The sequence below is a fragment of the Suillus subaureus genome (assembly GCF_016647635.1).
Source record: "Suillus subaureus strain MN1 chromosome Unknown BJ212scaffold_48, whole genome shotgun sequence".
Taxonomy (NCBI): domain Eukaryota; kingdom Fungi; phylum Basidiomycota; class Agaricomycetes; order Boletales; family Suillaceae; genus Suillus; species Suillus subaureus.
Window position 1 is genome coordinate 95,247 of NW_024538604.1, and position 27,430 is coordinate 122,676.

The following is a 27,430-nucleotide window of genomic DNA, read 5'->3' on the forward strand; positions in this document are numbered from 1 at the left end:
ATCCTGGCAGATCATCAGATGCGGCCTTGGTCTGCGATCACCGGCAAGTGACCGCTTCCATAGTACCAGAGTCCGAGTCACTCGTACAGCAAGATCATCTATGGGGCAGTCCGACTGCCAGTCTGCAACCACGTGGATCCCTATTAATTTAGTTCCAAACGAGAAGATCGCGGAAAAGCTATAAGAACTTGTCTCCGCAATTACAATCTCTCTTGATCAGGCTCTCTCAGGCTATCGAGTTCTCTCGTCATGCTACCCGCATTCCTTTTACCGCTTCTTGCCCTGACTAATATAACCGCCAGCCCGCTTGCCGCCCATTCCATTGCCGCCCGTTCCACCACACCCGTCATAGCAACCTGGTATGCCGGATGGCATGCGACTGGAGGATTCCCGCTCTCTTCAGTCAGCTGGGATAAGTACAACACGTTGTACTACTCATTTGCGTAAGTTACCTGTATTGGCATAAATGCAGATAGCTTTGATTAACGCAATCATGTTTATTTCTCTTAGAGAAACCACTCAAAGTGTCAATAGTCTGAGCCTGTCAGGCTCTGATGGCGAGATGCTCCCTCAGTTTGTCTCTGAGGCCCATGCACATGTGAGTAAATAAGAATTTGCTGCTCCTACACTTGATATCTAACCCACGCGCAGGGTGTTGAGGCCCATATTGCTGTCGGAGGCTGGAGTGGGGGCGTGTGGTTCTCTTCTAACCTTGCCTACTGCCAAAAACCGGACGGCATTTGTCAAGACTGTAGTAGATTTTGCTTTACAGTACAAGCTTGATGGCATCCAATTCGAGTAGGTTGATTCCTGTGAATCCGACATCACGCGCTGACTCTAGTTGTCCTTGATTTCCAACAGCTGGGAGTCCCCGAACGATCAGGGAATCGGTTGCAACACCATTAGCGTGCACGATACGGCAAATTTCCTCGCATTCCTCCAGGAGCTTCGCCAAAACCCAGTGGCGGCAAAGCTCACCCTCTCGGCCGCCGTAGGACTTGGCACCCTTCTTTAATGCTACAGGAAGTCCTTTAACTGACGTCACCTGGGTTCGCGAAGGTCCCTCGATTACGTCGCCGTGATGAACTACGACGTTTGGGGCTCTTGGTTCTCAACTGTGGGGCCTAACGCACCATTGAACGACACCTGCGCCGCACCCGCGAACCAACAGGGCTCTGCTGTTTCTGCAGTCAAGACTTGGACGGACTGCAGGGATGCCAGTCGACAAGATCGTACTCGGTGTTGCTTCCTACGGTCACTCATTCAGCGTCCCTCCCTGTGACGCTTTCGTGTCCGACACAAAGACGCTAGCTGCATACCCCACCTTCAACGCCTCCAATCAGCCCTTGGGTGATGCATGGGATAACACCGGTTCTGTTGATGTATGTGGCGTTTACGAGGGCTCAGGTGGCACTTTCAACTTCTGGGGCCTCATTGACAACGGTTTCCTCACCAAAGAAGGCAAGCCTGCTGATGGCATCCATTACAGATATGACACCTGCAGTCAAACGGTAATATAATATTCCATCCTGAAGGAGGAGTGCTCATTTCATTGCTTTTACAGCCGTATGTGTACAATAGGACCTCGCAAGTTATGATCTCCTTCGACAACGTCCAATCGTTCGCTGCCAAGGGCAAGTATATCAAAGACACCAAGCTGCGCGGTTTCTCGATGTGGGAAGCGGGTGGTGATTACAATGATATGCTCCTTGACTCTATTATCGATGCTTTTAAGTGCGCTTAGATTCATCTCTTCACTTTTTAATTAAGGTCTGGAACCACCGTGCCGAATCACATTCGTTTATATAGACGTGACTATGTACGTTACACTCTTTATCGCGATCACGCTCTTTGCCAGTCTATCAGCACTTGGTACTTATTAGCTGTCCGAAAGGACTTCCCTTTGTTCACCGTGCGGCCGCCGTTGCATCCTTAGCCGCGACGCCTTTATCTTTCGTTACACGGTTACAGCCACGTTACAGTTTGATTAGTTAGTCCATACTAGACTTATTCTCTAGTTAGTTCCGAATCACTATTCGAAACTCGTATCGTAAATATCAATTACTCTGATCTCCTTCAACGTTCTCCGATGACACCCTAGTAACCTTTGTGGCGCGAAGTCTCACACTGTCTACTAAAATGAATAGATTGAATCATACCGCATCTATTTATATGACATGCTTCTACAGAATCTACTTATTCACATGCATGCCTTTGCTGTAGACCCGCTCTCTAATAGTACCTTTGCCTTTCCTTCTGCCCAATGCTGAATGAGAACCCCTGCGATTGCGGTTGGCGCGGGTATCCTGAAGGGCGGCTCGTCATTGTTATTAACTTCTACAGACTGATCTTGAGACATGGGGTTGTTATCGGGACCATCTTGGATCTCCCCGAGCTTCTGGTGGTCACGACGGGAGAAGTGAGTTCCACTAGCATGTCTCAAGACAGCAAGAATTTCTTCTCTGGTGTACCATCGAGCATCTACGGCACATCCCTGAGTTAAACCACAACATCAACGATTCAGGCGGCAGACGACTGACCTTCAAGTTCGTTATCCAAATCTGTACGGATTGGCGCAGAAGAATCAGCGGTCGCATAGTAGCCAACCATCAAGTTGGCTGGATATGGCTAAAATATCGAGGTTGATAGGTGGGAGTTTTGCCGCGCAGAGTCAACGTACCCAAGGCTGTCCAGAGTGATATCGGACGTTCCAGACCTTCACTCCAGCTTCCTCCCACATCTCCCGCTTGACGGCGTCCTCGAAGGACTCGCCTGGCTCGATGAAGCCAGCAAGCGCGGAGTAGAATTTGCCAGGAAATTTTTTCTGTTGCATGGAGCGTTAGGAAAAACAGCTTATATTGAAGACCAGCATGCGAACATTTCTCCCGAGAAGGACTTTCTCTCCTGATTCATCAATGGCGAGCATAATTACAACGGGATCCGTCCGAGGATGAGCAAAGTTATGCAGCCCTCGCCTTCATGTCATATGAGTAATTGTTTCCGACGCAGTGTTGGAACGAACCCAGAGGGACAAGGTTTCCTATCCGTGTTATCGGCCCAGGGAAGTAGAGACGTACAGCTCAGCTTCCATCCAGCCCACAAGGAATATACGGGTGAACCGCAAGCAGGACAGAACTGGATCATCACTGTTTCCGTATAAGGCTTCTGTTCTGTAAATACTGGCACGTACCTTGTTTCTTTGGTTCCAATCTACCATACTCCGAGCCTCCGCAAATATCGCTGCGGTATATGCATCAAGGCTTGACATCGCCGCACGTGGCTCCATAAAAGCCAGTGTCGATCCATCCTTTGCAAGCCCGGTGTTCTCTATGGCTTCATTAACCTTGTTCTCATCGAGATCTGCAACATCCGCGGAAAAGTAAGGGGTTCCAGTGAGTTTCGCAACAGCAGAATGGGGATCTTTGAATTCGGAAGATGGGAGAGCACTTCCTGAAGTTTCCGTCTCTTTCAAGCCAAGGAATACTATTGATGGACCACGGACTCGGGCAGCCTCAAGAACGGGTATATCAGATGTGCAATGTTCCCCTTCCTGCTCGCCTTGACCAAAGAATGGCTCTGCACCGAGCAAGGGTTTAACGTCCTCGGTGGTCAACAACGCCAGACTTCGTTTCTGTGTAGTACCAGGATGAGAAGCGATAAGTGGCTGGCCCCCACTAAATAAGATCCACCTCGTAGCAGGTGAAACGACGACTGCATTGAGGAATGAATGAGATGTTCTCAGCCATGATAGACGGTTGAGAGGTGATCCCGCAAGGAAATTCGTAAATCTGGGAGACAAAATCCATCCGATCAGAACGATGTGTCACGTATGTAAATCATTACACTGACGCTTCGGCCATCTTGATGATGTGCGGTGGTCGGAAGGATATGATTGCAGACAAACGATCGAAAAGTGTACAACTTGAAGTATGATGAGGCCGCAGGCCGCAGCAAGCGGGTCACGCGTGGTGTCATTATTAGTTAACACGGTCCAGTGCCTCAAGTTCAAGGCTCAAGGACACACACTATAGTGCCGCAACTCGGACCAAACGACAGACTCTCCATAAATATTATAATACCTTGTTGTGTTCTGGCCCTAACGTCAATTTTACCCCGCATTTCATCACCTCCATTCCCCGGAACTAAGCTAGTGCTAAATCGCTGCCCATGTCATGATGGCAATCATATCGAACCTTACTGTAGGTTCTATTCGGATTCCACTGGGAGCGTGTGGACACGTCCATTGTGTCTACTGGAAGAGTTGCAGGTACTCGCCAATCATATCTTCTTTCTACACAGCTCACGCATATGTTCCGAAGATGAGGTCGTACAATGTACATTGATCTTCCCATACTTGGGTTACAATGCATGTGAGTCACTTCTTACCACCAGATTTGAGGTGATTTCGAAGTAGAGTGCTTCTTCTCCGTGCTTCCCGTGCCTATTAACCGGTCAAAGCTTGGTGATCAGAACGAAGAACAGTGCCTTGTTGGCAACTTGGCTGGGCAATATGTCCCTGACACCCAGGCTATTCACCGCCGCTATGCCGCGTTTGCCACACTCGTGGGTCTGGCTGATCCTCTGACTCACTCTCCTCCAATGCAATTGAAAGCTCATATTGGACATGAGGCAAGTCATTCTGTCACGGACATCTCCCTGTGAACTTCAGACAATGCACATCTATGACATGTCTTGATGCAATTTGCACGAGGCGTTCTAACACAGCGCTCATTCCATGAAAGTTACGTGCGCCGTCCGCCTTGAAACTTCCTTATATGGCAATTCGTTTATTCGTTACCCTTTTTCGGCTACTACGCGAAGTCTTGCGCTCATCGCAGAAGGCCTAGATATACCGTCCGGTAATCTATCCGCCCGCTTTGATCCTTCCATATATGGCGAACAACAATGGTGACTTTGCCCTGGTCTGCCTCGAGAATCGACGCGCTCCCGCAGACGGAAAGAAATAAGATTTGGTCCAGTAACCAAACCTTGTATAAAAGTCCAATCACCCGGTTCCTGCCCATGTCCCACTGTTTGAACCTTGAGCTGCCGTACGCCAATTTTGCTACATCGGTTTCTCTTGTATTTCGGAATCCTGAACTCGTATGTTTTCTGAACTCTAGAATGCGATGACGTCCGACCCCCGCCCAAAACAAGATCGGAATACAGGGTCAATATATCACGCAAACTTATCGCCTGCTCAAGTCATTGCAGAGGCGTGGCGACGCGAGTCTCCACAAAGCCAAGAATTTTGGCGGCAAGCAGAGGCAAAACGCAAGGAACTCTACACAATACCCAGATCACCTAACCCACGGGGAAAGATGTAGGGTCCGTATCTTGATGATGGCATGACCAGTAAGCGATGACCTCCATGAATTCAGTTCGTTACTCACGTTGCTATCGCTATTCAAGTTCTTCGCATTCCATGTACATGTATTCATTACTTTGGACGATATCAACAATTGTACGATTAGATAGATGCATTACAGATGGGCTGAAGGCTGCAGGACATGCCTGAGAGGTGGCAGAAAGCTATAGTTCTAATTATCAGAGATTGATACATACTTGGCACACTCGCAATACCTAGACAAGATTATGGTCCCAACGTTGAAGGGACTTCGGCCCCAACAGTTGATCTTTTCTCCGTGTCATTGTCACCATTGTCCAGCTCGTCATAATCCTCGTCATAGTCCTCTTCCTGTTCTTCCAACGCAGCCTCTGCTTCTGCCTGTGCTTGAGCTGCAGATGCAGCATTAGCAATTGCCTGCTCTAAAAGTCGCGCTTGCTCCTCCGAAAGACCATACAGTGACAGCGGCGGTGTAGAAATAGTTGCACTGTCCGCGACTGGAGCAGGATAATCATTACTCGGAGCGTAACATCCGTCGTCCAGAGGGAGAGGCTGGGAATTGGCTATGCTAGGATTGGCAGCGTTCACCGCTGAATTTTCTTGTTGAGTTTGCGAAGACGGCATATTTTGCAACTGGGCCCTAGCGATGACGCTAGCCAAGGTCGCTTGGCCTCCAGCCGGATCAACCTGCGTGGGGGGAATATTGTGATCCGCTGTTGTTCCTAGCGCGCTGGACACATGTGCTTGCAACGTCTTGTGGAGACTAAGCACAGCCTCTTGTGCATGGCCGATGATGTCGCCATCCATTTCCCCTTCCTCTGGGCCCCAATCATCACCAAACGTTCCGTAACTTGCTGTAGACGCTACGGAATGCGTCGCAATATCAGCCCACATCCGTGTTCGTCGACCTTCCCGCACTGCATCGTCCCCACCCTCCTTGTCCAGTTCGACTTCTTTGATCGCAGCGTTGACACATGCTTCCCCTTTGCCACCACGAGCTGCGCTGCTGTTTTTGTGCCTCTTTATTGCATCACGCCGCGAGAACAACTTGTAGCAGCCAGCACACTGGTACCCCGTCTTGTCGTGTAGTTTGGCATGGCGTCTCAGGTCGTGATTTCGGGCAAAAGAGGCAGGACATGCAGCACAACGATATGGCCTGTGCACTGCGTGCACTTGTTGGTGCGCTCGCAGGTTAAACAATCGCGCGAAAATCTTGCGGCAACCTGGCACTAGGCAAGGGTATACTGCGGTACCAATGTCACTGAAAGGGACAGGGTGAGGGCCAGTTCCCGGCGGTATCCATGGGCGGGGAGGATACATCGATACGTCAGGGGGTTGAATATGGGCATGCGGTGGGACAGCGGTGGGACCAATGGGACTACCACTCAGGACTCCAACCACCTGAATGAGTCCACTGATCTCCTGCAAGGCGTTTGTCTCAGGTCCTCCTCTCGCAGAAGAGGTGACCGCAAAAAGAAATATTTGGTGTAATTGTAGCTGAATTGAGGATATGATCGACGGATCTGGCGGGCCCTTGGAAGGTGGATGGGAGGCTAGAGTTTCTGAAACTGCGCGAACTGCGTCTGTTATCTGGCTCTGTAAATAACCATATGCAAAAGTTGGCCGTTTGAAAGCTCGCGGTTCGTTCCTCTGCCGTTCTTCTTCGGTCTCGTCGCGTTTCCTCTTGCCTTTGTCTAGCTGTAGTGCGGGCGCATTGGAATGACGCATTGCGGCAAAAAGAGTGTCGGAGCGAGCCAAAGATACAAGGGTCATACTGAGTGATTTTGCGAGGTCTTTGGAAATTGTTCCAGCAGCAACTGTGTGACTGAGTATATCCAGAACGCTATTGCCTGCACCAGGAACGACTGCAGACGCTAGAGTTGAGTGAACCAGAGGATCCTTTCCTGCAATGTTCAGCACGTTCCCCATTGTCTTCAAGGCGGCCTCTTCCTTCTTGGACGATGTAGATGATTGGGAGGCGGTTGTGTGATTGGGACTGGAGAAGGAACCGCACATGGGACACCATCATGTAGTGGTGCACTAGGAGTTGACGCCGTCGTAGTGATGTTTACGCGGTCTGCCTGTGCCTTGCTAATATCTGCCCATAGTTGTTCTTTCAACCGACGCGCAATTTCCTCCGCTTCCTCTTCTCCGTCATCGTAGTCATCGTCATCATAATTTTCATCCTCTTCAACCCATTCATCTACCTCCTCATCTCCAATATGCTTAATAGTCGAGTTCGCTGTCGTGTCAGTTTCGTTGGATCTAGGTTCAGTCATGAGTACTGAGTACTGGGTACTGGGATGAGATCCTTAATAGAAGGTTATAAGTATAGTCTTGATTATGATCGGGTGCAGACCGGAGTAAGTAGTTATATACTGAACTTCATCGATTCATCACCAACGTAGCCAACCATCCATCTTATTGACCTGGTGGAACCAAGTATCACACTTGTTATGTTGTATCTCAACGTATCATATTCGTGGCAATGAGCTGGCTAGTAAGTTAGGTTACGTCCGCGCTAGTAGTCGGCAATTACTCTTTTGTGTCAAACTCCGCGATTTGTACAACTGTCACTGCCTGCCAGCTGGTTATCTCAAGGTTCCAACATTTCAAACTCGCACTTGAGGTTAATTTTCCCTCAGGAATAGCCAGTGGCAAATGTCGAACACGATCAAGGACCTTGCGGCTGGAACGGCTGGAGGAATAGCTCAGGTGTGTATGAAATAGGCTCAGTGCTACGTATTGACTCAACTCGCGTACTAGGTCCTTGTTGGACAACCCTTCGACATCGTGAAAGTGGTGAGAGTGGCTATAAAATACGAGCAAGGATACCTCCATACCCATTATGACTCTCCCTCAGCGCATGCAAACTTCGGCAAAGGGCACTTACAGTGGCATGCTGCATTGCGCTGGCGGTATCTTGAAAAATGAAGGGCCTCTGGCATTCTATAAGGTAATGTTCTTATCACTCTATGTTGTTCTTTCTCACATTCTGTTAGGGCACGTTAACACCATTGCTGGGAATTGGTGTCTGCGTATCAATACAATTTGGAGTACTCGAGTATGCAAAACGGATATTTATGGCTCAAAATCTAGCTAGGGGTGAAGGAGGAGAAGAAGGAAAGATGCTTAGTGGGGGGCAGCTGGTCATTGCTGGAGTAGGGGCAGGGCTTGCTAATGGTGTAGTTTCTGGTCCAGTGGAACACATTCGCATTCGTGAGTCCCCTGTGTTACGTGTACGACTGGTATCTGGCTTTTAACCTCTTCTTTAGGTCTGCAGACGCAGTCAAACACGAACCCAATATACAAAGGTCCATTTAACGCAATGAGACAAATTGTCTCACAACACGGTATTCCCGGACTGTTTAAAGGACAAGCTGTCACTTTTCTACGTGAAGCGACAGGCTACGGCGTCTACTTCTTGGCATACGAAAAGCTTGTACAACGCGAAATGACCCAGAAGGGCATACGACGGGACCAGATTAACCCTATGAACTCCGTTTTGTACGGGGCGGCAGCTGGCTACGCTGTAAGTCCTATCCCCTCTGCCCAGTGCATGTTCGCGTGTGCATTGAGTTAATTCTGCGACAGCTTTGGGCGGTGATATACCCTATAGACATGATCAAATCTAGAATGCAGACTGATGGATTTACTCCTTCTACTGGGCAAAAATATGCTTCGGCACGGGATTGTGTGCGGAAAGTTTGGAGAACTGAGGGAATTGGCGCATTTACACGTGGTCTGGGGCCCACTTTGATTCGGTACGTATCTGATATCTCAGAAATGTTTCACAAACTCATTGCTCATTAGTTCACCATTTGCGAATGGGGCGACGTTCCTTGGATTTGAGATGGCTAGTAGACTGCTGTATTCATGATTCTCAAGGATGCATATCCTCTCCTTGCAATGATGGGATGCCAATGCGAAACGCTCTGCCCAACCCCCGGGGATAGATCTTACATCCTCACGTTTGGATCGCACTAGATCAGTAATGTGTAAAGGGTAAATTTCCCTGTGTCTATATCCGTGCTATGGTGTGACATACGGATCTAAACTAACTGACAATTATGACGTCCGATGCTACTCGTGGCTGCCCGATATGGCGTTGTTCAGTGACTGCCAAGTCCTTGCGCAAGCTAGGAAAAGCCCGCCATCTTCTTATCACAATGATCAACAACCCCAGATCACTACCGCTGCCTACCAAGTCACAGTTGAGGTCATCCAGCAGTTCTCATGCTCACAATAGATCATAATTGACACTGCCTATTAACTTCGTCAACGTAAGTTCTCCACAGAAGCACATGTAATTGAAGCCCTTGAGACAGGAATGTAGTCGTCTGCGTGATCTTTTGCTCAGATCTCACACAACAGCTCCGCCATAAATATGGTGACTGCTGCCAGTGTGCGAGGCTATAAACCTCGACCTTGGATATGTTCTCGGGTAGCCTCTTGGAAGAAACTTCCCGGCGCGTACGATCCCCCGGTCAACTATGACTGTATGACTTGTCACTCTTGATAAGCGTAGTGTCATCTCAGCTTTTATTAAACGGTTTGCCTTGAAACTCGATCACTAGCACATGCAGAAAATTTGGTTGTATCTTACCCATCTAAATCCTCGAATTTCGGCACGTATTTAGACTACTAGGTCTTGTCCCCCACTGTGCTTCTTATACTAGTCTATCCAAGGTGTTTCGGAACAAATGCCAAGTCCTATCCACATCAGAGTGGCGATTACCTATGTAGATTTTCCAGTCATTTATTGACAGAATATCGACTATATCGCGCATAACATTAGCAACCTGGCATCCTATTTGAATGTGCTCCTTCCTTTTGCATGACCTAAACCTGGCTCGGCGCGGAGAAGTTCTGATATGTCGCGGAGCATGAAAGCTGGTAGCTGGACTGAGTAAGTAAGTTAGCATGACCGTTTGTGCACTGTTCAGTTATTAAATATTCCTTGCTCCAAATGCGCAAGATATCGATTTGTTATCGGAATAGTGATTCACATTGGAACACTTGGATCGACTGATATTTGAAACCATGATGAAGGCACTTCTCAAAGGTTGTGAAACATGTGGCACTTGTTCCCGACTCCCGGGAAGCTATTACAAGTCAGCATCATCGTGAGTTCATGTTTCGATCGCAAATCCGGACGTCATTAGGTATACACATAGGCTACTCAACAATAGATTAATAACGTCAACGAGTGGCTGCTGCAGTACGTGATTAGATAACCTCCCAGCACAATAAAAACAAAGAACGAACATGCTCCTTGATTATGTGACCCGCCGCTATCCAGGGCCAGTGCTTGAGTGGCAGACCTCGAGGCAGCATAGCTATTTTGGAAAATAAAATAGTTGTTGCCAGATGTTGCAGCTCCCCCATCGTTAGTCACCGTGCCAGTAGTTGAACTGCATTCGTGTTCTGCATTAGCTTGAGCTGATCATCCACGTGAGTATGCAGCTGATAGATACAGCGTTGTTCCTACAATCTTCCACTCGATGTTCATCCGCGAACGGATTACCCTCGCCAAGTAGGTCTACTTGGGAGGTAATGTAGCTGGCTGCTTCGGAAAAAAATGAAGCCGTGCTTTCATTTGGTTGAAATTCCGAGTCCAGTGGAATGGCGACCCCGCCAATACGAGCATTGGATGGCAGATCATTGTCTATATGAGGTGTAAGTCCTAGAGTGTTCAAAATGCAAACAGGAATTGAACATACACTCCACTGGCTGTACATCCTCTGTGTTGACAGCCTGTGAGAGCAACTGTCTCCTCGCCATCTCGGATACAGTCTAGAGTGATATATCTTGAGTCAGTGGTAAATATCAAGAAACTATCATACCCTTGTTTCCGTGAATAAAGCCTTCCCTGTTTCCAAAAGCAACCGAACTGAACGATATGCGGAGAACTTTTTGACAGGATTCCAAGATTTCCGCTGTTGTTCTATTTTCTTTTTGCCTGCTATGAGCCTTCAAATACTAGTCAGTAAGACGGCATGAATAAATATATGTACGGACACACTCATCGTACTGTGTCTTCGCGTCATAAATGAGCTCTTGAAAGTCTTCCGCGTTCCCTGCCATTTGGCTTATCTTGAAGATCTCATCTAGTGTGGCCTCGAGGTATAAGTTCACTTCACTGATGGTGTCTTTCCCCTGCACTTTACTTAGAGGAAACACAGATTGGTCATATTGAGCGGGTGAACCAAGATCGATAGGAAAAAGGAGGGTTCGACGTTTTGGTTGTTCGGCCATGGGTTGCAGTGAGATATTGATTTGAAGCAACCATCTAGTATCAGTGTAGCATTATATATTCCGAAGGGAATCATGGCTGTTGCAAGGGTAAGTTTGTGAGTAAGAGCACAGTTGTTGTCAAGTTGCCAACAAAATATTACTTATTAATGCTATAGAGTAGTATATGGTTTCTGGGGGTCGTTGGCATCTTGTTTTTCCGCAAAACGTTACTACTTTGCGCGATTAATTTAGCAATATGGATCCATGTATATTAGTTCATGTGTGCGTTTGTTTACGCGACCAGTCTGCAACTAGCTGCAACTTGGATCATTCCTTTGAATACTCGCCTAAACTTCTGCGCATGAACGAAATCACGACCTCCTCAAAGGGCAAACGTACCGCAAAGACCAAGGCTGAGGAAGCAGCAGCACTTGAGAGACGTAGAGCCCAAAAGGAAATCGCGGTTTTTGGGGAAGAACGCGAACCAAGACCCGGAGCTTTGTCTGTCCGTGAGACTTGGTGGCGCCGGCAGTATGACTGGCTGAAAGTTCAAGGATACCTACTGCGTCCTCGGTACGCTCCGGACTGGGTCCCATCCTGGGAGGGTTCCAAACGTCATGCGTTGGATTGTGAAGATGGTCGTGTTTTACGCGTAAGGCGACAAAGTTTGGACTGCAGCTGACTGACTGACAGCTCCATAGTTTGGCCAAGTCATGGATGCAACTCGCGTGCCTGACGGCTCGTATGTGTCTCTCAAAATGGTGAAGAAATCAAGGCATCCTCACGAAGTAGAGATTGGGCAATATTTCATGTCGGAAGAACTTTCATCCAATCCCAAGAACTACTGTGTTCCGTTTCTCGATGTCCTGTCAGTTCCAGACGAGAGCGACATACAAATTATCGTGATGCCATTATTGCTTCCATTCACCAAGATTCGATTCGATACCTTCGGCGAAGTGGTGGAATGCCTTAGGCAACTTTTTGAAGTACGTGCAACTACTTTTGAGCTTGCATGCTACCTTAGCGATTCAATATAGGGTCTGTGGTTTATGCACAACAATCATATTGCGCACCGGTGGGTTATCCATGACTTTCGGGTCACAGATATTTAACTTACTCGAGGACAGTGACTGCATGTGGATGAACATTATGATGGATGCCAAAGACCTCCATACAGAACCATACCATCCCGTAATACCCTACATGAAGCGCGATTTCAGTGGCCATGTGGGCTATTATACTCGCACTCAGCATCCACCAAAATATTACTTTATCGACTTTGGCTTATCGCGCCGATATGATGCCAGTGAAGAAAACCCACTAGAGTATCCAATATTTGGGGGCGACAAATCAGTGCCGGAATTCCGGAATAATGTGGATGTCCCGATGAACCCCTTCCCCACTGACGTCTACTATCTTGGCAATGTCGTCAGAGAACAGTTCCTGAACGTAAGTAAATACTTGCCCAGTCACCCTCCGTTTATTGCTTATGACTGTAATCAAGACGAAAAAGGGATTCGAGTTCTTGAAACCACTCGTTGACGATATGGTTAACGATGATCCACACGAAAGACCTACAATGGAGGTGGTAGTTGAGCGATTTGAATCCATTCGACAGCAACTTAGCACTTGGAAACTACGCTCTCGTATTATATCCCGGGACGAAGGTCCCCTTGAGAATCTTTATCGTGGTGTTACCCATTGGAGTCGACGAATAGGTTTCATTGTCAAACGTGCGCCAGCAGTACCTCGCCTTCGGGAATGACATTCGCCTACGATGTACCCTCTTCTCGTTTCTCCAGTAGATACTGAGAATGCATGCCTCTAGTTGCCCTACCCCCAGCGCGGAGAAAGAGCTGAGATTGATTTTTTGAGCACGATTTCCGAATATGTAACAGCGATCGTGGCCAGTGCGACTCACGGAGTTTTCAATGTCATACCTAGGGGGGTCACGTTGGATTTGGTCCAAGAAATGTCTATGTAACCAGAAATTGACTGAAATCATCCAAAAAGAACTCGACAATGAGTTCAACATGCTGTGATTGTCCCTGTTGGCCAGCATGAAAAGGTGTCCGAGGTGCTCGACGCGTCGGACAACTCCATTTTACAAGAAAATAGGTCCCGTCTTGTGGTCAATTGAGATCCATATATTGTAAGTAATACATCAAAGCGGTGTACAAGGGTTCTGACAGTAATTACTTGTTTTAAACTTTATTTATAACCCACTCAGACAGCCCACACCTGTTCCCATATCGATGGTGCTGCCTCGCGTGATGGGTGAGTGCAGTAGCACTGATCGTCCGCTCTCTGATCCACCGGCACAAGCCCTTGCAAATGGCGTTATTAATACTCGTTGATCCATCTTGGTGATCAACGCACAGAAGACAGGTTGAGAATATTACACCAGAAACACCGATATCAAATTTACCAGTGCAGTTGGGGATGTCCCTTCGCACAAGAACTCTCCCCATCATGCTATCAAGGAGAACAATGAGATTGACAACACGATGTCACGGATGGTCGATGCCATCACATGGGAACGGGGGGCAATCTTATCCTTTCGTGACGCTTGATTTGTACGGGTATATAACACACCTTCCAGTTCTAGTACATCAAAGCACGTAATTTTGACTATTGTGCGATTACCAGCGTCGGTTTTTTTTTTACCAATGGTTGGCTAAAGGTGGACTTCCGAAAGTCTACGGCCGCATTCACGATAAGACTTTTTTGACGCTAAATTACATCGATTTATGGCATACGGGCCGGAATCATCGAGCAATTTTACAATACAGAACGAGCCATCAATTTTCTGCGACAACAAAGGCCAACTGTGAAGATTCCAACATTGTCATTGCCCGAATTAAGGCTGAGATAACTATCTGGATAATAACGGTTGAACATATGATGCATCCGGACCAGGTCGTTGGTGCTCCCCATACTAAGGATTGATCATCTCCATCCTTCTTCTCTATCGAACTATCTTGGGATGGTTATCATGATGAAACACTGCCGTTTATGCAACGTATTTTTCAGCTGATTTGAAATTTGGTTAGACAAAAAGTACTTACCAGCTCCAGAGGAGTTCGTGGCGTTGATATTCAACGTAGCGCCCGTCACATTGGAACCGCAGAGTATCATAGAACTATTGCTCGAATAGTTTCCTTGCATGAAGTTACGAGGTTGGTGTTGTGCACGCCTACCAACAGCTCGGCGAGGGCGAGCGGGCTGAGGTATCTGCTGAGGTACCTGCTGAGCAACCTGGGGCCCGTGCGAGAGGATTTCTGTGGTTGATGTTGTCAATGCCGTCAAAAAGCAATGATCAAAAATCGTACTAGCACCGGTGCAACCTGGGGAGTCGATATTCAGAGTGGGACACTTCGCAGTGGTGCCCACCATGACCATCGAGTCCACTTCACACGAGATTCCTGACGTTACTTGGGAAATTGTCTGCTTCAAGTTAGCGTGTATAGGAATATGTTGGCCTGATTAAAAATGTTTCAGAATTTAACTTTTGGATCGCAAGGTCGCTCACTTTGAGGGAGGCCAGAACGAGGGTTAACCGAAGGGACACCTGACTGAGGTTTGAAACGAGTCTTATCAGTGGGCAACGTAGCTGCTGATGTTGTAGGAAGCGACGCTACGGTCTTGACGTTCGGTGGTTGATCTGGGTGGCTAGATTTTGTCTCTGATGCATCTCTGGCAGGTGGTGGGTTCGACTTCTGGTGGCCTCCAGGTCCACCTACACCTGCGAGTACTGAAACTTCTCCTCTCACATAAGCTACCCTACGATCATCAATCGTCTTCTACAATTTAATATCAGCACAGATCTGCAAAGAAAGAGAAGCAGGGTCGTAACCTTAACTTTGCATTTGAGGGCTCTGCAGTCACCCAATATTATATCTACATTTCTCCGTTCTGCTGTAGGTTCTCCGGTTTTATACAACCGAATTTCATGCTGAAGTCTGTAGATGATATCAGCGATAAAGAAAAATAACTCGACATAAAGGACATGCCTGTCATGTTCATTCGTGAACTCAGTCTTGTCAGCCTCTGCCAGGTGTAATGGGTATTCGGAGAAAAGGTCCATGACTTCAACGAGTTCCTTCTCTGCGTCTTCATGGCCACGGGACTTGGTGGGGAACCTAAGAAGTGACCGAAACATGCTGAACCGAACCATGCGGGGCCGTTGGTATCATTTAGCATAGCGTATTTATGCTAGAATCGGTAGCCAAAGGACTCAGTATACAACTCAAGCCTCGCCAGGAACGCCAGCTAGAAGATTGTTTGGCCTTGAGTTTCCCTCGCGACGATTGAAGAGCATTGAACAATAACACAGCCGCTGGAAGAAGGTTGAAGGACTCACGGCGATGCAGGCGGTTCCGGGAAGGTGTCGTCACATGCCCATAAATTAAAAATTTGCCCCCACACGTTACAGGGTTACAACGTGGACTGCTAAGCGCATGTGTTTGAAACTTTCAAATATAATATATAAACCCATTATTATGAGTCGCGAGCCCTCATCATAGGGCCTGTATTCAATTGTCAAAATTCGACACACTGGGTTTACAGCCATCGCGGAGTAGAAGTGGACACAAATCGGACTCATGGCATGTTTACAACTATTTGAATGATGGATCGGTTGTGTAGGACATCTTATGTAACCAGTAACTGTTAATCCAGCTTCGTCTAGCTCTAGTGTCGTTGACATGTTCTAATAGGTTGGGCTGGGCTGAGCGTCAGCTCGGGGTGGTACGCGAGCAGGTGGAGTCGCTCGGGAGGGCGGGAAACCTGCTCACAAAATTCGAACATGCCAATGACTTAATAAGCAGCTATTCGACGCAACACGTAACGAAGGACTCTGCTAATACTACGACTGCCCGAAGGGGAAAAAATTCAAATAACTATAGTGCGCTAATCGATCATTAAACGAATATAATGGGAGAGGTGGATGGGTCCTGATAAATTCAAAGGGGCGAGTGAGGAGGTGCGGAATACGACGAACTCGACAGTATAGGTGAGTGAAAATCGAACGAAGGAAAGAACCGGCGCAGCTGCTCAGCTGGACACCTGGTGCCGGGACATTCCGGCGGGCTGCTTGCCCTGGCACCATTACAATCAGTACTTATTCACCTGTCAAGTTGTCCGTGATGTGGATTATTAGTTTCCAACATATAGAACTTGCAATATTTTCATGCATAAGCACCACATAGCCCATCGGTATGCAATTATCTTCTTACCTCGCTGTCGATTCGTGTTTTTCTAGTGACCGCATGGATTTGAACATATTCATGATGGATCCCAAGAACTTCGGTGTACCCACATCCACTGGCGTATCATCCATGCCTACCTTCTAGACATTTGGACATGAAGGATCGGGTGAAACATCGTTCACGTACGGATTGCTATCCGCGATGCCTTTTTATCGACTTCGGAATATCTCAACACCATCAACCTTCGGAGAGTGCTCCCCTAGAATTTCCGATTTCGGGAGGGTGATACAGGAGCGTCCCAGAGTTTCGGTTGTCTGATGAACCTTGTAACCCATTTCCGACTGACGTGTGGTATCTGGGCGTTGCTCCGCAACAACAATTACTTGAAGGACCATTCACTCCCGGCGGTACTGTTATGACGAATGATAAGCTTATCGCGGCCTGGGTTTTATGGAACCTCTGACTTCGGAAATGTTGCAGAATGATCCTGCGCAACAATATATCAAGCATTTAGCGCATGGAAATTACGCTCCAGGGCAGTTGTGAAGGAGGAATGGATTGTTGGGCGGCCTTTTCACGATGCCTTTCATTAGCTTCGCTGTCTCCGATTTTTATCGCCATATCTCCCTGCTATGCCTCTACTCACTACGTAACTTTAGTCATACGCATTCATAATCTTAAACCAGCTTTTTTTTGGCTATGTATGTCGCTTGATGTACTTTGTACTCCTAAAAATGCGATACCTCATAGATCCGCTACTAGGTACAAGGAACAATTTCTCTTCATCCTATTATGGTCTGACTGCAGACTAATCTACATGTACAACACGGGTCGCTAATACATGCACAGCACTATATATATTCGTATAATACTCTCCATGCTCACATTGCCAAGCGCAAGGCTTGTGAGTATTAAAAACAACTTATTCAACTGAATCATTCAGTCAACATTTCTGAGCGTTGAGAAACGACTTGTTCGACTGAATAAATTCGGTCAATGCCGAGCTCATAACAGGCAATTGCAATCAGGAGTGAACTTACTGGTGCCAGAAGCACGCAGAGACCGGATGTTGAAGGTCGGGCTACCCGTTACCGTGCCAGGGGCGAAATACATGACGCGCTCACGCTTCACGGTGTGAGCTGTCTGCGACTGGCGAGCGCCTGCGGGCGGCAGTCTCTGTGCTGGGAGCCCGAGAGATGGACTGTCGCCAGGTAATATAACAGCTAAAGGACAGATCAGTATTCCGGATTAGCGCCCCCAAAAACATGTAGCTTACTTGCACCAGTTGCCTCCTGGGAGTCAATGTTGAATGTGGGTGACCCAACAGACGAGTCTGGGCCGAATATCATGCAGTCTGTGTCGGTAGGCGGTGCATGTAGACTTCCCCCTATGGATACTAATTTTTATGGTGTCATTATTTAGCATGAAGGTCAAAATGTGGTGCACGTACCTGCGGAAGTGCTCGAGGTTGTTTCGCGGACTACAGGAGTACCGGAAGAGACTGCAAGATTGGATTGAGCTGGGATGGAAACTTCCGATGATGGGGTCCTATAGGATGGGTCGGGATCAATGAATGCAATAGATGAATTGCGAGATTCAGGGGTGGCTGATTTGTGGCACTCAGTTTTGAGTGACAGCAACCGTAAATAGCGCCTACCTATAGCAACTGGAGATACTGTCCCTCTTCTTATTTTGTCTTCTTGGTGTTTACTGCATGCTCTCTGTAAACTGCTATTAAAATAGTTTTTGCTCAGAAATTAGAAAAAACGAACCTCTATCCTCAATTTCAACTTCTCACACTCGTCGAGTGCCCTGGTCAGTGTGCTATTAGGTTTGCCCTTGTTCAACTGAACACGGGCATCTGCAAGACTAGCAGCCATTAAAATGTAGTATATAATACGACATGATGCATGCACGGTACCTGGAGTATTCATCCATGAAAGATGATCGCTCCTCCTGGGTTAGCGAGTCCAAGTTGGCAGTGCAGAGTGTAAGAATAGCTTCCAGGACGCTCTCTATATCGGCGAGGACCTGCTCGCGCGAAGGATAAAAGTTCTTCCAAAAGGAAACCATGATGCAGCTCTGATAGAATCTAGTGATGTGATGAATCTGTGGAGTATGTTGATGGGGATCTAACACATACTTCTAATTCGTCTGGTATTTCTACCCCTACGAGGCCTGACACAAAACACCAGTAAGGCTAGCGTTCGGCCTCGAGTTCCCCTCGCGACATCGAGAACAATAAATCATGGACAGAACAAGAAGGCTGAAGATCGGGATCTGTCGTGATTCTGGTACGAGTCAAGTCAGTGGGAAAAACATGCGCCCACAAATATTTTGCAATGCTCAACAAAGTCAACATACAATTATATACACTAATATTATGCCGCCTTTTCGAGCCTATTGAACCGTGTCATGAGCTGCAGGTTCGCAGTTAAGGTCCTCCGCCGTTGCGTATACCATCAATATTAATGCTCACGCATCATGCATCATGCTGGGTTTACAGAGTTTACCGCCCTTGCGGAGTAGAACTAATAGTTTGGGACAAATACTTATTTGAAATACATACCATGACGCGTAACTCGCGGAGTTGAACATGGGGGGTCGCGCTCAAGACCCCTAACGAGCGGTGCAGTACTTCATGCCTTCAGTGCGATCACAAGGCTACATAGCCATCATGTCATGGTTGTATCGATGAGGCCTTGTTCGAGGGCGCCTGCAAGGACCCGCATTGTCTGACCGTATCATAATTGATTGATGGAGTTGATCCCCATCTTCCATTTTTGCAAATCTGATATAGTATGTATTGTATTTCCGATTTGTCCCACAACTCACAAGGGTCTCGGGTCCTCAGCAAGGTGTCTGATTGACCCACGAAGCAAGATGGTCGTACGCAGGCTGAAAATATGGACCAGGTGCTTGGCTTGGTGCATGTATTTTCCGACCCGCATCATGATTATACAAGAAGAATGATCACCCACGTCTTCAACAGTTCGACCAGGCAGTTCTGGGAAGCCTTTATATAGTAAGGCGCTGGCTATCACACGACTTATTATTATTATTTTGAAAAATATTTTGTTTAGAAAGCGCAAGTTAAGTCAAAGCGTTTAGCACTGCCACTCATCCTTATCTCACACTTTCATCCGACCACCAGTCACTTTCCCAGGTTGTACATGCAATGTGCGAATCAGAGTCGCGGTGCGCATATCGGTTGAATATTAATAGAAGAGTCGAAGTTACTCACTAGCAACACGTTACTTCGAACTAAGACCTTGGATAATCACCGGCACGTATACACCACCTATAAACAGTTCGGAAAACTTGCTCGACTTACTATGTATGCAATCACAGTTATTCGTGCCCAAGGGTATCAGCCTTTGCGTCCTGAAAAGTCTTGGAGACCAATTGTTTCTGTGGTGGTAGACCAGCACCAGCATTATGAAGTGAACCTAGGATGTGACGGACAAAACCCGAACCTCAGGGAACGTTTTATAATGTTTGTCATCTTTTTACTATTACAGTTTCCTTCCGCTCACTGATACATTTGACCAGGCGAGGTGCAGACGGCCATTCCCGAGTGGACATCGATGTGTATTACCAGGCGCCGAGCAAGAAGAAACGCAAGAAGCGGTATCTAGTTGCAAAGACTTCCTTGTCGCTCCAGGCTCTATCTAAGTTAAGGGATACTGCAAATCGTAAGTGTTTTGAATTGCCATTATGCTGTGCTTGACGTATTCCAGCTTTCAAAATACCGTTGAGGCCTGTGGTTCAACCCTCTGTGCATAGGTTGGCTCGAGGAAGAACAGTTTCAGTTTCCCTTGTTGCTATGCTTCAAGTTCCTGAGACTCAGGCGAGACTTTACGTGTTACAAGATTCATTAACGTCAGATGACCAGTATGACGATGACATTAAGTGTAAGAGCGGTCTTATCAGTGGTGTTTAATGGCTGACAACTGTAATCTCAGCACTTGGGCGCTCTTCACCGAGGTTTGAATCAGGATCAGATAGGACAAGTAACTTTTCTTGTTCTAGTCGCGCTATAACTCCTCCAGTCCTACCTGAATTATCCGGCATACGCATCCGTCGAGGATATACCTCGGACATAGATGATGACCGTCCACTCGACGAGCACGTCAAACGCATTAACGACAGCTATGACAGCTATGCATTTACAGACAATGCCGACTCGAGTACTATGGTCGATGTTGTTCCCCTTGCGCCTTCCCTTCTACCCAGTTACACAGAGCAGATATCTGTGGACAATTCGTTGACATTTATTGATGCCCTTGTCGACTCTTTCTCGTCTTATGCTGAACTTCGAGAGGCTCGCAATGACTCTGAGTACGAGCGTATCTTGGAAAAACTCACATCCGAATGGTATTTTGTCGGTGCATCGGTGCGTGATGTCATTATTGTTCCACTTGCTCTCATCTAGCCTGGATTATCTGTAGCTGGTCGCTCTTGCCGGGTATGTGCATCATAAAAGATGATTTCCGCATTTTTGATCTGCTTTCCTAGGCTTGACGCGGCTGTGTTCGGCTTTTCGTCCAGCTCGTTATTCTCCGTCAACACTTTCGCCCGAAGCTCAATAGCTCTGGGGAGTGTTGCTTCAGGCATCGGTATTGCAATCGATGGTTGGTTCCTCTTGGTGTACAGTGGAGCAAACGCCAAAAAATTTCAGGTAATTCTCGGTTACGCATATCGGGATACAATGCTCAAAGCCGCTTAGAAATTTGCTCGTGACGTATACGGCAAATATCTGTTCTTTTGCATATCGTCGCGTCTTCCTGCTGTATGCATGTTTGTGTCAGCATGCGCCTTAATGGCCTTTTTGCTTTCAGTTGCATGGTCTGCTTGGCCCACTGCTGTGTTGGTCATGTGTTTTATCGCTGGCGGCCTGATCAGCCTCCAGTTCATCATATATGGGCTACACTGCATGGTAATTTGTATGACTGAGATTCTTAGGAGAGCGCGTGGAGGATTGATGTGGTGTGTAAGGAGGCCGTCGAACAATGTCTTGGAGCATAATGTTTCCGAAAAATAGTGGTGTATCTTGGACAATTCTCTCGCTAGCATCTGTAATACACATGAGTCACAATAATTTATTTTTATGTTTTACTCGACTCAACCAAAACAGCGTTTTACATTGAATGATCGAGAGATATGTCTTGAGCCGATAGTAATATCCGGGAGGCTGGATGAGGTTGGGAGGAGGTCCGTTGCAATGCCATATATTCGGATATTGCGCGCGATTCAAAGATTATTCTGACCTGTTAAGTGTTACCCAGTGCCCATGATCATAGATCTCCAAAAAAAAAGAGGCAAGAGCTGGGCGAGGAAGCCACCAGCAACGAGGCCCCAGAAGTCTTGCAAGGTATCGAACGCCGCCACATTCTCATACACCTTTAAGCCATAGAGTTCCGGAGGAGTGGGCCATTCACGGGGATCAACAGTCAAGCACTGTCCAATAAAAATCGCGACTACAGCAATATCTTTCCCCGGAAGTGTGTGCCACAATGCGCAAACATTCCTCAATTGCTCGAGGGACAAAATTATCAGGCAGACGCGTGTGCAAAAGGACATCGTGGGATGGAAGAAGCGCCATCTATCCGATCGTCTATGCGCAGCCTCGAGTCAATGAGCACTGCTGTCACAAGTTAACTCCGTCTAGCTGACCACGTTATTTCGATAACAGAGTATAGGATGCCCAACTTGCGCGTGTCAGTCAAAGAATTTTCCTTGGACCCACGACAACAAGATTCGTATTGGTTGCCTCTGGAGGGCATTTTCGGATTATTTTTTCACCGCTGATATACCAGATTGGGGCTATTGTGCTGGGCACGCTTTGGCAGTGCAATGCCATATCTGTACATATGCCCAGCTCCTCGTGGGTTGGTGGACCCACATAAGACGGTGTTTTGAAATACGGGGTTTAACCGTCTTATCCTTTTGTCAATTACTTTTGTGCACAGACAGCATGTTGCGCCACTCACCTGAATTTTCCAAGAGAGATATCTAACACGAAGACGGGAACCCCTCCACTTTGAACTCCGCGAAGGCAAGTGTCAAAGCATACGCACCATTGTTTACCTCCACCGTGCCGTGTCCACAAGCTTACAAGCTAGAGTCTCAACAAGCAAATGCATTCAGAAATTAAAGAATACATAAAGTTCCAGCAGGTACCTGCTCAACTATCATTCGCCATCAGAGCTAGCGACATCGCTATGTGAATCGTCCTGCTCCCTACGGTCTTCCATTCGTACATCATCATTCTGAGTGGATTCAGGCGCACTCGCCGTCGCAGGAGTGAAACCGGAAAGAATGCCAGTCCCCCCAGATTTCTTGGCCTGAGAATGTTTCCAGGCATGAGCCATCTGCAAGAACTTGAAAGATCTTGGGTTGGCTTCTCGTTCGTCATCGGCGAATACAAGTTCCCAATCTGTATCAGAGTAATCAGGAAGCTGTGCTATATACGGGGTAGATCGCTGACCTTCCACTACTTGGCCTGTCTCTTTGTCGACGTGTTGCTTCCTACCAATGATAGGCATCATGCCTTCCACCTTGGCTATATCGCTCTCGCTGCCATGTTCCTGTTCGAACGCTTTCCATGACTCAAGTAAAGCAGCCCTCTGTGATGAAAGCGGTTCAGCTCCAACTCAATCATAAAAATGCTGCTCAAACCTCGGCTTTTAGGCCTTTGACCTTCAAGTCTTTGTAACCACGTTCAAAGACTTGTCGTGCTAGTTCGTGATCACCAGCGACAACACGAGGTTCGGAATCCTCGTCCTCCTCTTCTTCTCGCATAGCCCTGGGCAATGGAATACTTGACCCTTCGAACTCGGCATAGGATATCCACACCTTGTGGTGTCCGCTGAGAACCACCAGGCGCTCGTAGAGTGATCTCGTCTTCTCCCGATCACCCTGCTCATCGACTTCGAAGTCGATATATGCCTTCCAAAGGATTTCGGGCATCGATAGCGATGCTTGAGACACTCCAAGTTCAAAGATCGCCTCTGCACGGGTGAAGTCCTCAAGAGCCGTCTCGAGTTCAGCGTATTTGATCCACGCCGCTGAGTTGGTAGGATCGTACTGCAGGAGGTGTTTCACCACCGCCGAGGAAAGAAAGGGACCTTCACGACATACCTCAAGATACTTTTCGTACAATGTCCGCACGCGGTCAAATTCTCGCAGCTAAACATGATATTAATATATCGTAAAGCCGAGAAAGTGAAGAACGTACATCCATCTCGAGTTGAATATAACCCTTGAGTAAAGACTCCTTCGGACACATGCCAATGGCGGTCCCGAGCATTTTGCGCGCTGCCATTAAATCCAACTGTCTAATTTCAAACTTTGCAGCCATGATCCACAGTTTTGCGAAAGTAAACTGCTTGTGCGGCACAAGGTTCAGAACGGTACGATATACTTGGCGTGCACGGTCATAATCCTGTAGAATAATGTCAGAGTGAAAAAGTGATGTATACGGAAATGAAAATACCTTGGTTTCGATCTCCTCGAACAGAGCATACTCAAGCCAAAGGAAGATATACCGTCTCCAATGACGCTTTTCCTGTCCGGGAGGTACATGTGCAACAGCGCGCTCGTAAACGTCTCGCACGCGCTCCATGGCTGCATCCTCCTCTTCCTTGGTGCCCCCTTCTTCTCGCAAAGTTCGTAGGGCACCTTCTTCCAACCGAACGTAGTCAAACCAGATGTCGTAATTTCGTCCGTCTTGTGAAACTTCGTCTTCATATTGGATTCTTCGCTTACCAAGCACAGTAGATTCTACAATGGACCGTGTGCCGTGCTGCTTCTCGAATTTGGTATAAGCTGCGTACAAATTCGCTGATTTTGATCGCGGAAGGCGTGATAGTGCGAACTATTATTTAGACTGTGAAACGGCCCTAGCAGAGTATGCGCGTGACGACGTACCTTGTATATCACTCGAGCACGCTCGTACTCTTTCAACCGAGTTTCCATCTTAGCAAAAGCATTGAAAACTGCTTGAGCTTTTTCTACCTGCTCTTCCTCGTCCCCAAAGAACTGGAGAGCGGTTTGGAATACCTCTCTTGCCTTGTCCAACTTCCCTCGCTCTTCTTCAAACTTTGCCCACTTCACCCACACTCTCGGATCCGGCCTGACAGCTATCCATCGCTCATATATAACACTGGCCCTGTCCGATTCGTCATACCGCTCCTCCATTTTTATGTATGCTTGCCAAGCTTTGTCATCTGGTTCCCATTGCATCCACCGCTCAAAGACTTGTCGGGCACCAGGGACATTTTGCAGAAGCTCCTCCAAGTAAACGTACTTGTACCAGAGCTGGTCTACTCGAGGCAATAGAGTCACAGCGCGATCGAATAGATTGCGTGCGTGTTGGACATTTCGGGACTTGAGCTCCATTTCAGTATAACTGAGCCATAGCTGAACGCTTCGAGGGTCCACGTCCAAAGCGCGTTCAAAGATAGAACGAGATCGGTCAAACTCATTTTGGCTGGCCTGATACAAAGTGTATCAGACTGTGATATCAACCAAAGATTTGAAACCACGTACCTCCCAGTTTGCATACTGAGTCCATTCTTTGCTGATACAATATTCAGCGGGAGCACCACCAAGGCCGAATGCCACACTCACATGCTACCTCTTGTCCTTCTGACTCGTTCTTCAAACTCCTTGCGCTTGCGGCCGCGGTACTCGTGGAGTTCTTCAAAATCCTCAACACGTTGTTTGGGAGCGCGGAAGGTGGATTCTTGACGCTCTTGAGCCTAAAGGACATAAAATTCTAAATACTGCAAGGTGGGGAATTTGAACAACGCGCCTCTCGCAGAAGTTGCTCTGCAGTGATCTATGGATGTAAATATGGAGGGTCAACAAATGCAGACACATATGTCAATGAAACAAACCTGGATAGCGGCAGGCGCCCGATTCCTGATTCTGGAAGTCGTAGCCAGTCAGTCTCTGTATAATACGAAAAGCTAATGGGGCAAACCTTGGTGCTCTGCCGTCCTGCATAATTGCTACACCAATGAATTTCCCGAGACAGTGAGCAAAGTATAGTGGGACAAATGAAGACAAACAAGTCTGTCTGTTACGTCTTACGTAATAAGTGCGCGTACCTTTTTGGTAGATTTTTGTGTTGCGCGTAGTTTCGAATGTAGATGCAACATGAGCTCGTAGCGCTGCTACAAGGGCTTGGATGTCATCTCAGTTTTGGGCATCCCCTCCACCAAGATGGCGCATGATAGACTCGGACACAATGAATTCCAGGAACACCACAAGGTAAAAGTCTGTGCATGCCGAGCTCCTCTTCCTTCCCCGCGCCCTTTACGCCATCCTCCTTCCCCCTTGCGCCCCAAACCCCATTTCTTTCCGTCCTTGTCTTTGTATTTGTCAGAGTCATTCCATGTGGCAGCTGCTCTTCTACCACGCCTGCGTTTATGTGTTTCAACTTTCATCATCGCGCTTGTGTGCTTGCGGGGGTGTATGGAGGCTACTTGGGGGAAGATATCGGTAATGACAATGTTTCGAGCATAGTCTGCTGAGACGTCTGGGATGGCGTTAAGACATTTGTCGCATGTGCTCATCATGTCGTACGTTCGTTTCTGATAACACATTGCACTTGCAGGAGGTTACTGTTAGCGACCCCCACATTCCCGCACATCTTGTCTAGGATCGGGCTTAAACAAATATCAAAGAGGAGAATTCGATGATGCCACCTGCCCCGGACACAATCAGTCCCGCCGTACTAGTTACATTCCACCGACTCGACAAATAACCTTGATCTAGATGGACTTTTCACCACGCACAACGTGTCTTATATGCTACAAACTGTACATTTTCCCCGTAATCGTCCTTCCTCTCCTGATTTTCAACCCACTCCAAACACTATGGGCTGTATCTGATTCAGTATTCCGCTCGTGGCGAATGCAATTCGAGATCTCGGATACTCATTGAGCCTCGGGTTGGCCTCGGGCCAACTTTTACAAACACGGTCGCCATATAAAGAGCAATAACCCCCTGTGACACGCATGCAAACTTCATGTCTCCAAATCTCGATAACAACCATCTCCTCGCCTTTTACTCGCCGTTCTCCTGGCTGTCAGCCGGGTGCAGGCGGCAGTATTAATACTTGAGTTGGCGACTTGGAGAGACATTTCATACGGTGTCACCAGGTAATAGCTTTGCAAGAACGCCAGGTCTACAACACTACTGGGGCTTTTGTAATGTGAGACGCGCCAAGAGGACAAGTAACCAATAAGACAGGGAAAATATCAAACAAAGTTTGGAGATATCAGAACATCTGGACATTAATCGAACTTTGCAAAGACAAGGTCTACCACTGATATATATTTTTCTTCTTTTGTTAGCGGAGGTTTTTTGATGTTATCCAAGAGTCCGGTCGAGGCAGCAGGAAACTTTGTACAGAAGTAAGCATGCTATCGACCAGCTGCACAAAATCTGCGATCAATCGCTGTACTCACGCGGAAGCAGACTCGCAAGCACCACTCACTGTCACAACATGTTCAATCTTCTGAGCTCGACAGCCCGGGATTGCCGGGGTAGTCACAATGGTATACAAGGCTTACACAAAAACTAATCACATGCACAGATTCGTATCGTAGCTCACAAGTCTGTC

At 47.5% G+C, this 27,430-nt stretch overlaps 12 protein-coding genes across 12 annotated transcripts; 5 read left to right on the forward strand and 7 right to left on the reverse strand.

The window, feature by feature from the left end:
- Positions 1-249: 249 nt before the first annotated feature.
- On the forward strand, positions 250-1,744 carry BJ212DRAFT_1449450 (glycoside hydrolase superfamily; the record flags this gene model as incomplete). The annotated part of the gene is made up of 8 exons (XM_041338696.1): positions 250-331; positions 353-443; positions 511-598; positions 652-693; positions 749-798; positions 862-991; positions 1,191-1,511; positions 1,565-1,744. The coding sequence occupies 8 exons, from the start codon at positions 250-252 to the stop codon at positions 1,742-1,744; spliced, it is 984 nt and encodes a 327-aa protein (XP_041187616.1).
- A 330-nt stretch (positions 1,745-2,074) lies between these two features.
- BJ212DRAFT_1389488 (NUDIX hydrolase domain-like protein) lies at positions 2,075-4,024 on the reverse strand. The gene is made up of 7 exons (XM_041336953.1): positions 3,850-4,024; positions 3,191-3,788; positions 3,023-3,135; positions 2,879-2,975; positions 2,681-2,824; positions 2,541-2,628; positions 2,075-2,481 (listed from the first exon to the last, which is right to left on the reverse strand). The coding sequence occupies exons 1-7, from the start codon at positions 3,858-3,860 to the stop codon at positions 2,201-2,203; spliced, it is 1,332 nt and encodes a 443-aa protein (XP_041187617.1). The 5' UTR covers positions 3,861-4,024; the 3' UTR covers positions 2,075-2,200.
- Positions 4,025-5,129: 1,105 nt separating this feature from the next.
- BJ212DRAFT_1282866 (uncharacterized protein) lies at positions 5,130-5,327 on the forward strand (the record flags this gene model as incomplete). Its single annotated transcript, XM_041331709.1, has 1 exon — positions 5,130-5,327. One exon carries the CDS (start codon positions 5,130-5,132, stop codon positions 5,325-5,327), a length of 198 nt encoding a protein of 65 aa, XP_041187618.1.
- A 266-nt stretch (positions 5,328-5,593) lies between these two features.
- Positions 5,594-7,626, reverse strand: BJ212DRAFT_1282979 (uncharacterized protein; the record flags this gene model as incomplete). The annotated part of the gene is made up of 2 exons (XM_041331716.1): positions 5,594-7,297; positions 7,345-7,626. The coding sequence occupies 2 exons, from the start codon at positions 7,624-7,626 to the stop codon at positions 5,594-5,596; spliced, it is 1,986 nt and encodes a 661-aa protein (XP_041187619.1).
- Positions 7,627-7,686: 60 nt separating this feature from the next.
- On the forward strand, positions 7,687-9,322 carry BJ212DRAFT_790737 (mitochondrial carrier). Its single transcript, XM_041344077.1, has 7 exons — positions 7,687-8,062; positions 8,114-8,149; positions 8,211-8,303; positions 8,350-8,566; positions 8,623-8,879; positions 8,942-9,111; positions 9,161-9,322. The coding sequence occupies exons 1-7, from the start codon at positions 8,009-8,011 to the stop codon at positions 9,225-9,227; spliced, it is 894 nt and encodes a 297-aa protein (XP_041187620.1). The 5' UTR covers positions 7,687-8,008; the 3' UTR covers positions 9,228-9,322.
- A 1,636-nt stretch (positions 9,323-10,958) lies between these two features.
- On the reverse strand, positions 10,959-11,722 carry BJ212DRAFT_790965 (uncharacterized protein). The gene is made up of 3 exons (XM_041344078.1): positions 11,373-11,722; positions 11,071-11,320; positions 10,959-11,015 (listed from the first exon to the last, which is right to left on the reverse strand). Exons 1-2 carry the CDS (start codon positions 11,603-11,605, stop codon positions 11,188-11,190), a joined length of 366 nt encoding a protein of 121 aa, XP_041187621.1. The 5' UTR covers positions 11,606-11,722; the 3' UTR covers positions 10,959-11,015; positions 11,071-11,187.
- Positions 11,723-11,945: 223 nt separating this feature from the next.
- On the forward strand, positions 11,946-13,349 carry BJ212DRAFT_1282970 (kinase-like domain-containing protein; the record flags this gene model as incomplete). Its single annotated transcript, XM_041331714.1, is given in 5 exon segments — positions 11,946-12,236; positions 12,286-12,570; positions 12,622-12,659; positions 12,712-13,037; positions 13,054-13,349. 5 exon segments carry the CDS (start codon positions 11,946-11,948, stop codon positions 13,347-13,349), a joined length of 1,236 nt encoding a protein of 411 aa, XP_041187622.1.
- Positions 13,350-14,775: 1,426 nt separating this feature from the next.
- BJ212DRAFT_791202 (uncharacterized protein) lies at positions 14,776-15,887 on the reverse strand. Its single transcript, XM_041344079.1, has 4 exons — positions 15,598-15,887; positions 15,447-15,546; positions 14,917-15,387; positions 14,776-14,865 (listed from the first exon to the last, which is right to left on the reverse strand). The coding sequence occupies exons 1-3, from the start codon at positions 15,759-15,761 to the stop codon at positions 15,082-15,084; spliced, it is 570 nt and encodes a 189-aa protein (XP_041187623.1). The 5' UTR covers positions 15,762-15,887; the 3' UTR covers positions 14,776-14,865; positions 14,917-15,081.
- Positions 15,888-17,729: 1,842 nt separating this feature from the next.
- Positions 17,730-19,748, reverse strand: BJ212DRAFT_1303762 (uncharacterized protein; the record flags this gene model as incomplete). Its single annotated transcript, XM_041333482.1, has 11 exons — positions 17,730-17,773; positions 17,835-18,017; positions 18,071-18,181; positions 18,245-18,342; positions 18,506-18,522; positions 18,567-18,663; positions 18,716-18,903; positions 18,938-18,994; positions 19,159-19,194; positions 19,364-19,439; positions 19,630-19,748. 11 exons carry the CDS (start codon positions 19,746-19,748, stop codon positions 17,730-17,732), a joined length of 1,026 nt encoding a protein of 341 aa, XP_041187624.1.
- A 129-nt stretch (positions 19,749-19,877) lies between these two features.
- On the forward strand, positions 19,878-22,268 carry BJ212DRAFT_1389562 (uncharacterized protein). Its single transcript, XM_041336954.1, has 8 exons — positions 19,878-20,290; positions 20,347-20,489; positions 20,535-20,708; positions 20,760-21,190; positions 21,246-21,262; positions 21,313-21,475; positions 21,524-21,870; positions 21,924-22,268. Exons 1-7 carry the CDS (start codon positions 20,130-20,132, stop codon positions 21,836-21,838), a joined length of 1,404 nt encoding a protein of 467 aa, XP_041187625.1. The 5' UTR covers positions 19,878-20,129; the 3' UTR covers positions 21,839-21,870; positions 21,924-22,268.
- Positions 22,269-22,919: 651 nt separating this feature from the next.
- Positions 22,920-25,846, reverse strand: BJ212DRAFT_1389573 (uncharacterized protein). Its single transcript, XM_041336955.1, has 12 exons — positions 25,784-25,846; positions 25,698-25,728; positions 25,613-25,639; positions 25,429-25,559; positions 25,348-25,378; positions 24,727-25,293; positions 24,293-24,673; positions 24,035-24,241; positions 23,938-23,985; positions 23,476-23,883; positions 23,285-23,423; positions 22,920-23,233 (listed from the first exon to the last, which is right to left on the reverse strand). Exons 1-12 carry the CDS (start codon positions 25,804-25,806, stop codon positions 22,989-22,991), a joined length of 2,238 nt encoding a protein of 745 aa, XP_041187626.1. The 5' UTR covers positions 25,807-25,846; the 3' UTR covers positions 22,920-22,988.
- On the reverse strand, positions 25,836-26,742 carry BJ212DRAFT_1389576 (uncharacterized protein). Its single transcript, XM_041336956.1, has one exon. It carries the CDS (start codon positions 26,406-26,408, stop codon positions 25,977-25,979), a length of 432 nt encoding a protein of 143 aa, XP_041187627.1. The 5' UTR covers positions 26,409-26,742; the 3' UTR covers positions 25,836-25,976.
- Between the last annotated feature and the right edge of the window lie 688 nt (positions 26,743-27,430).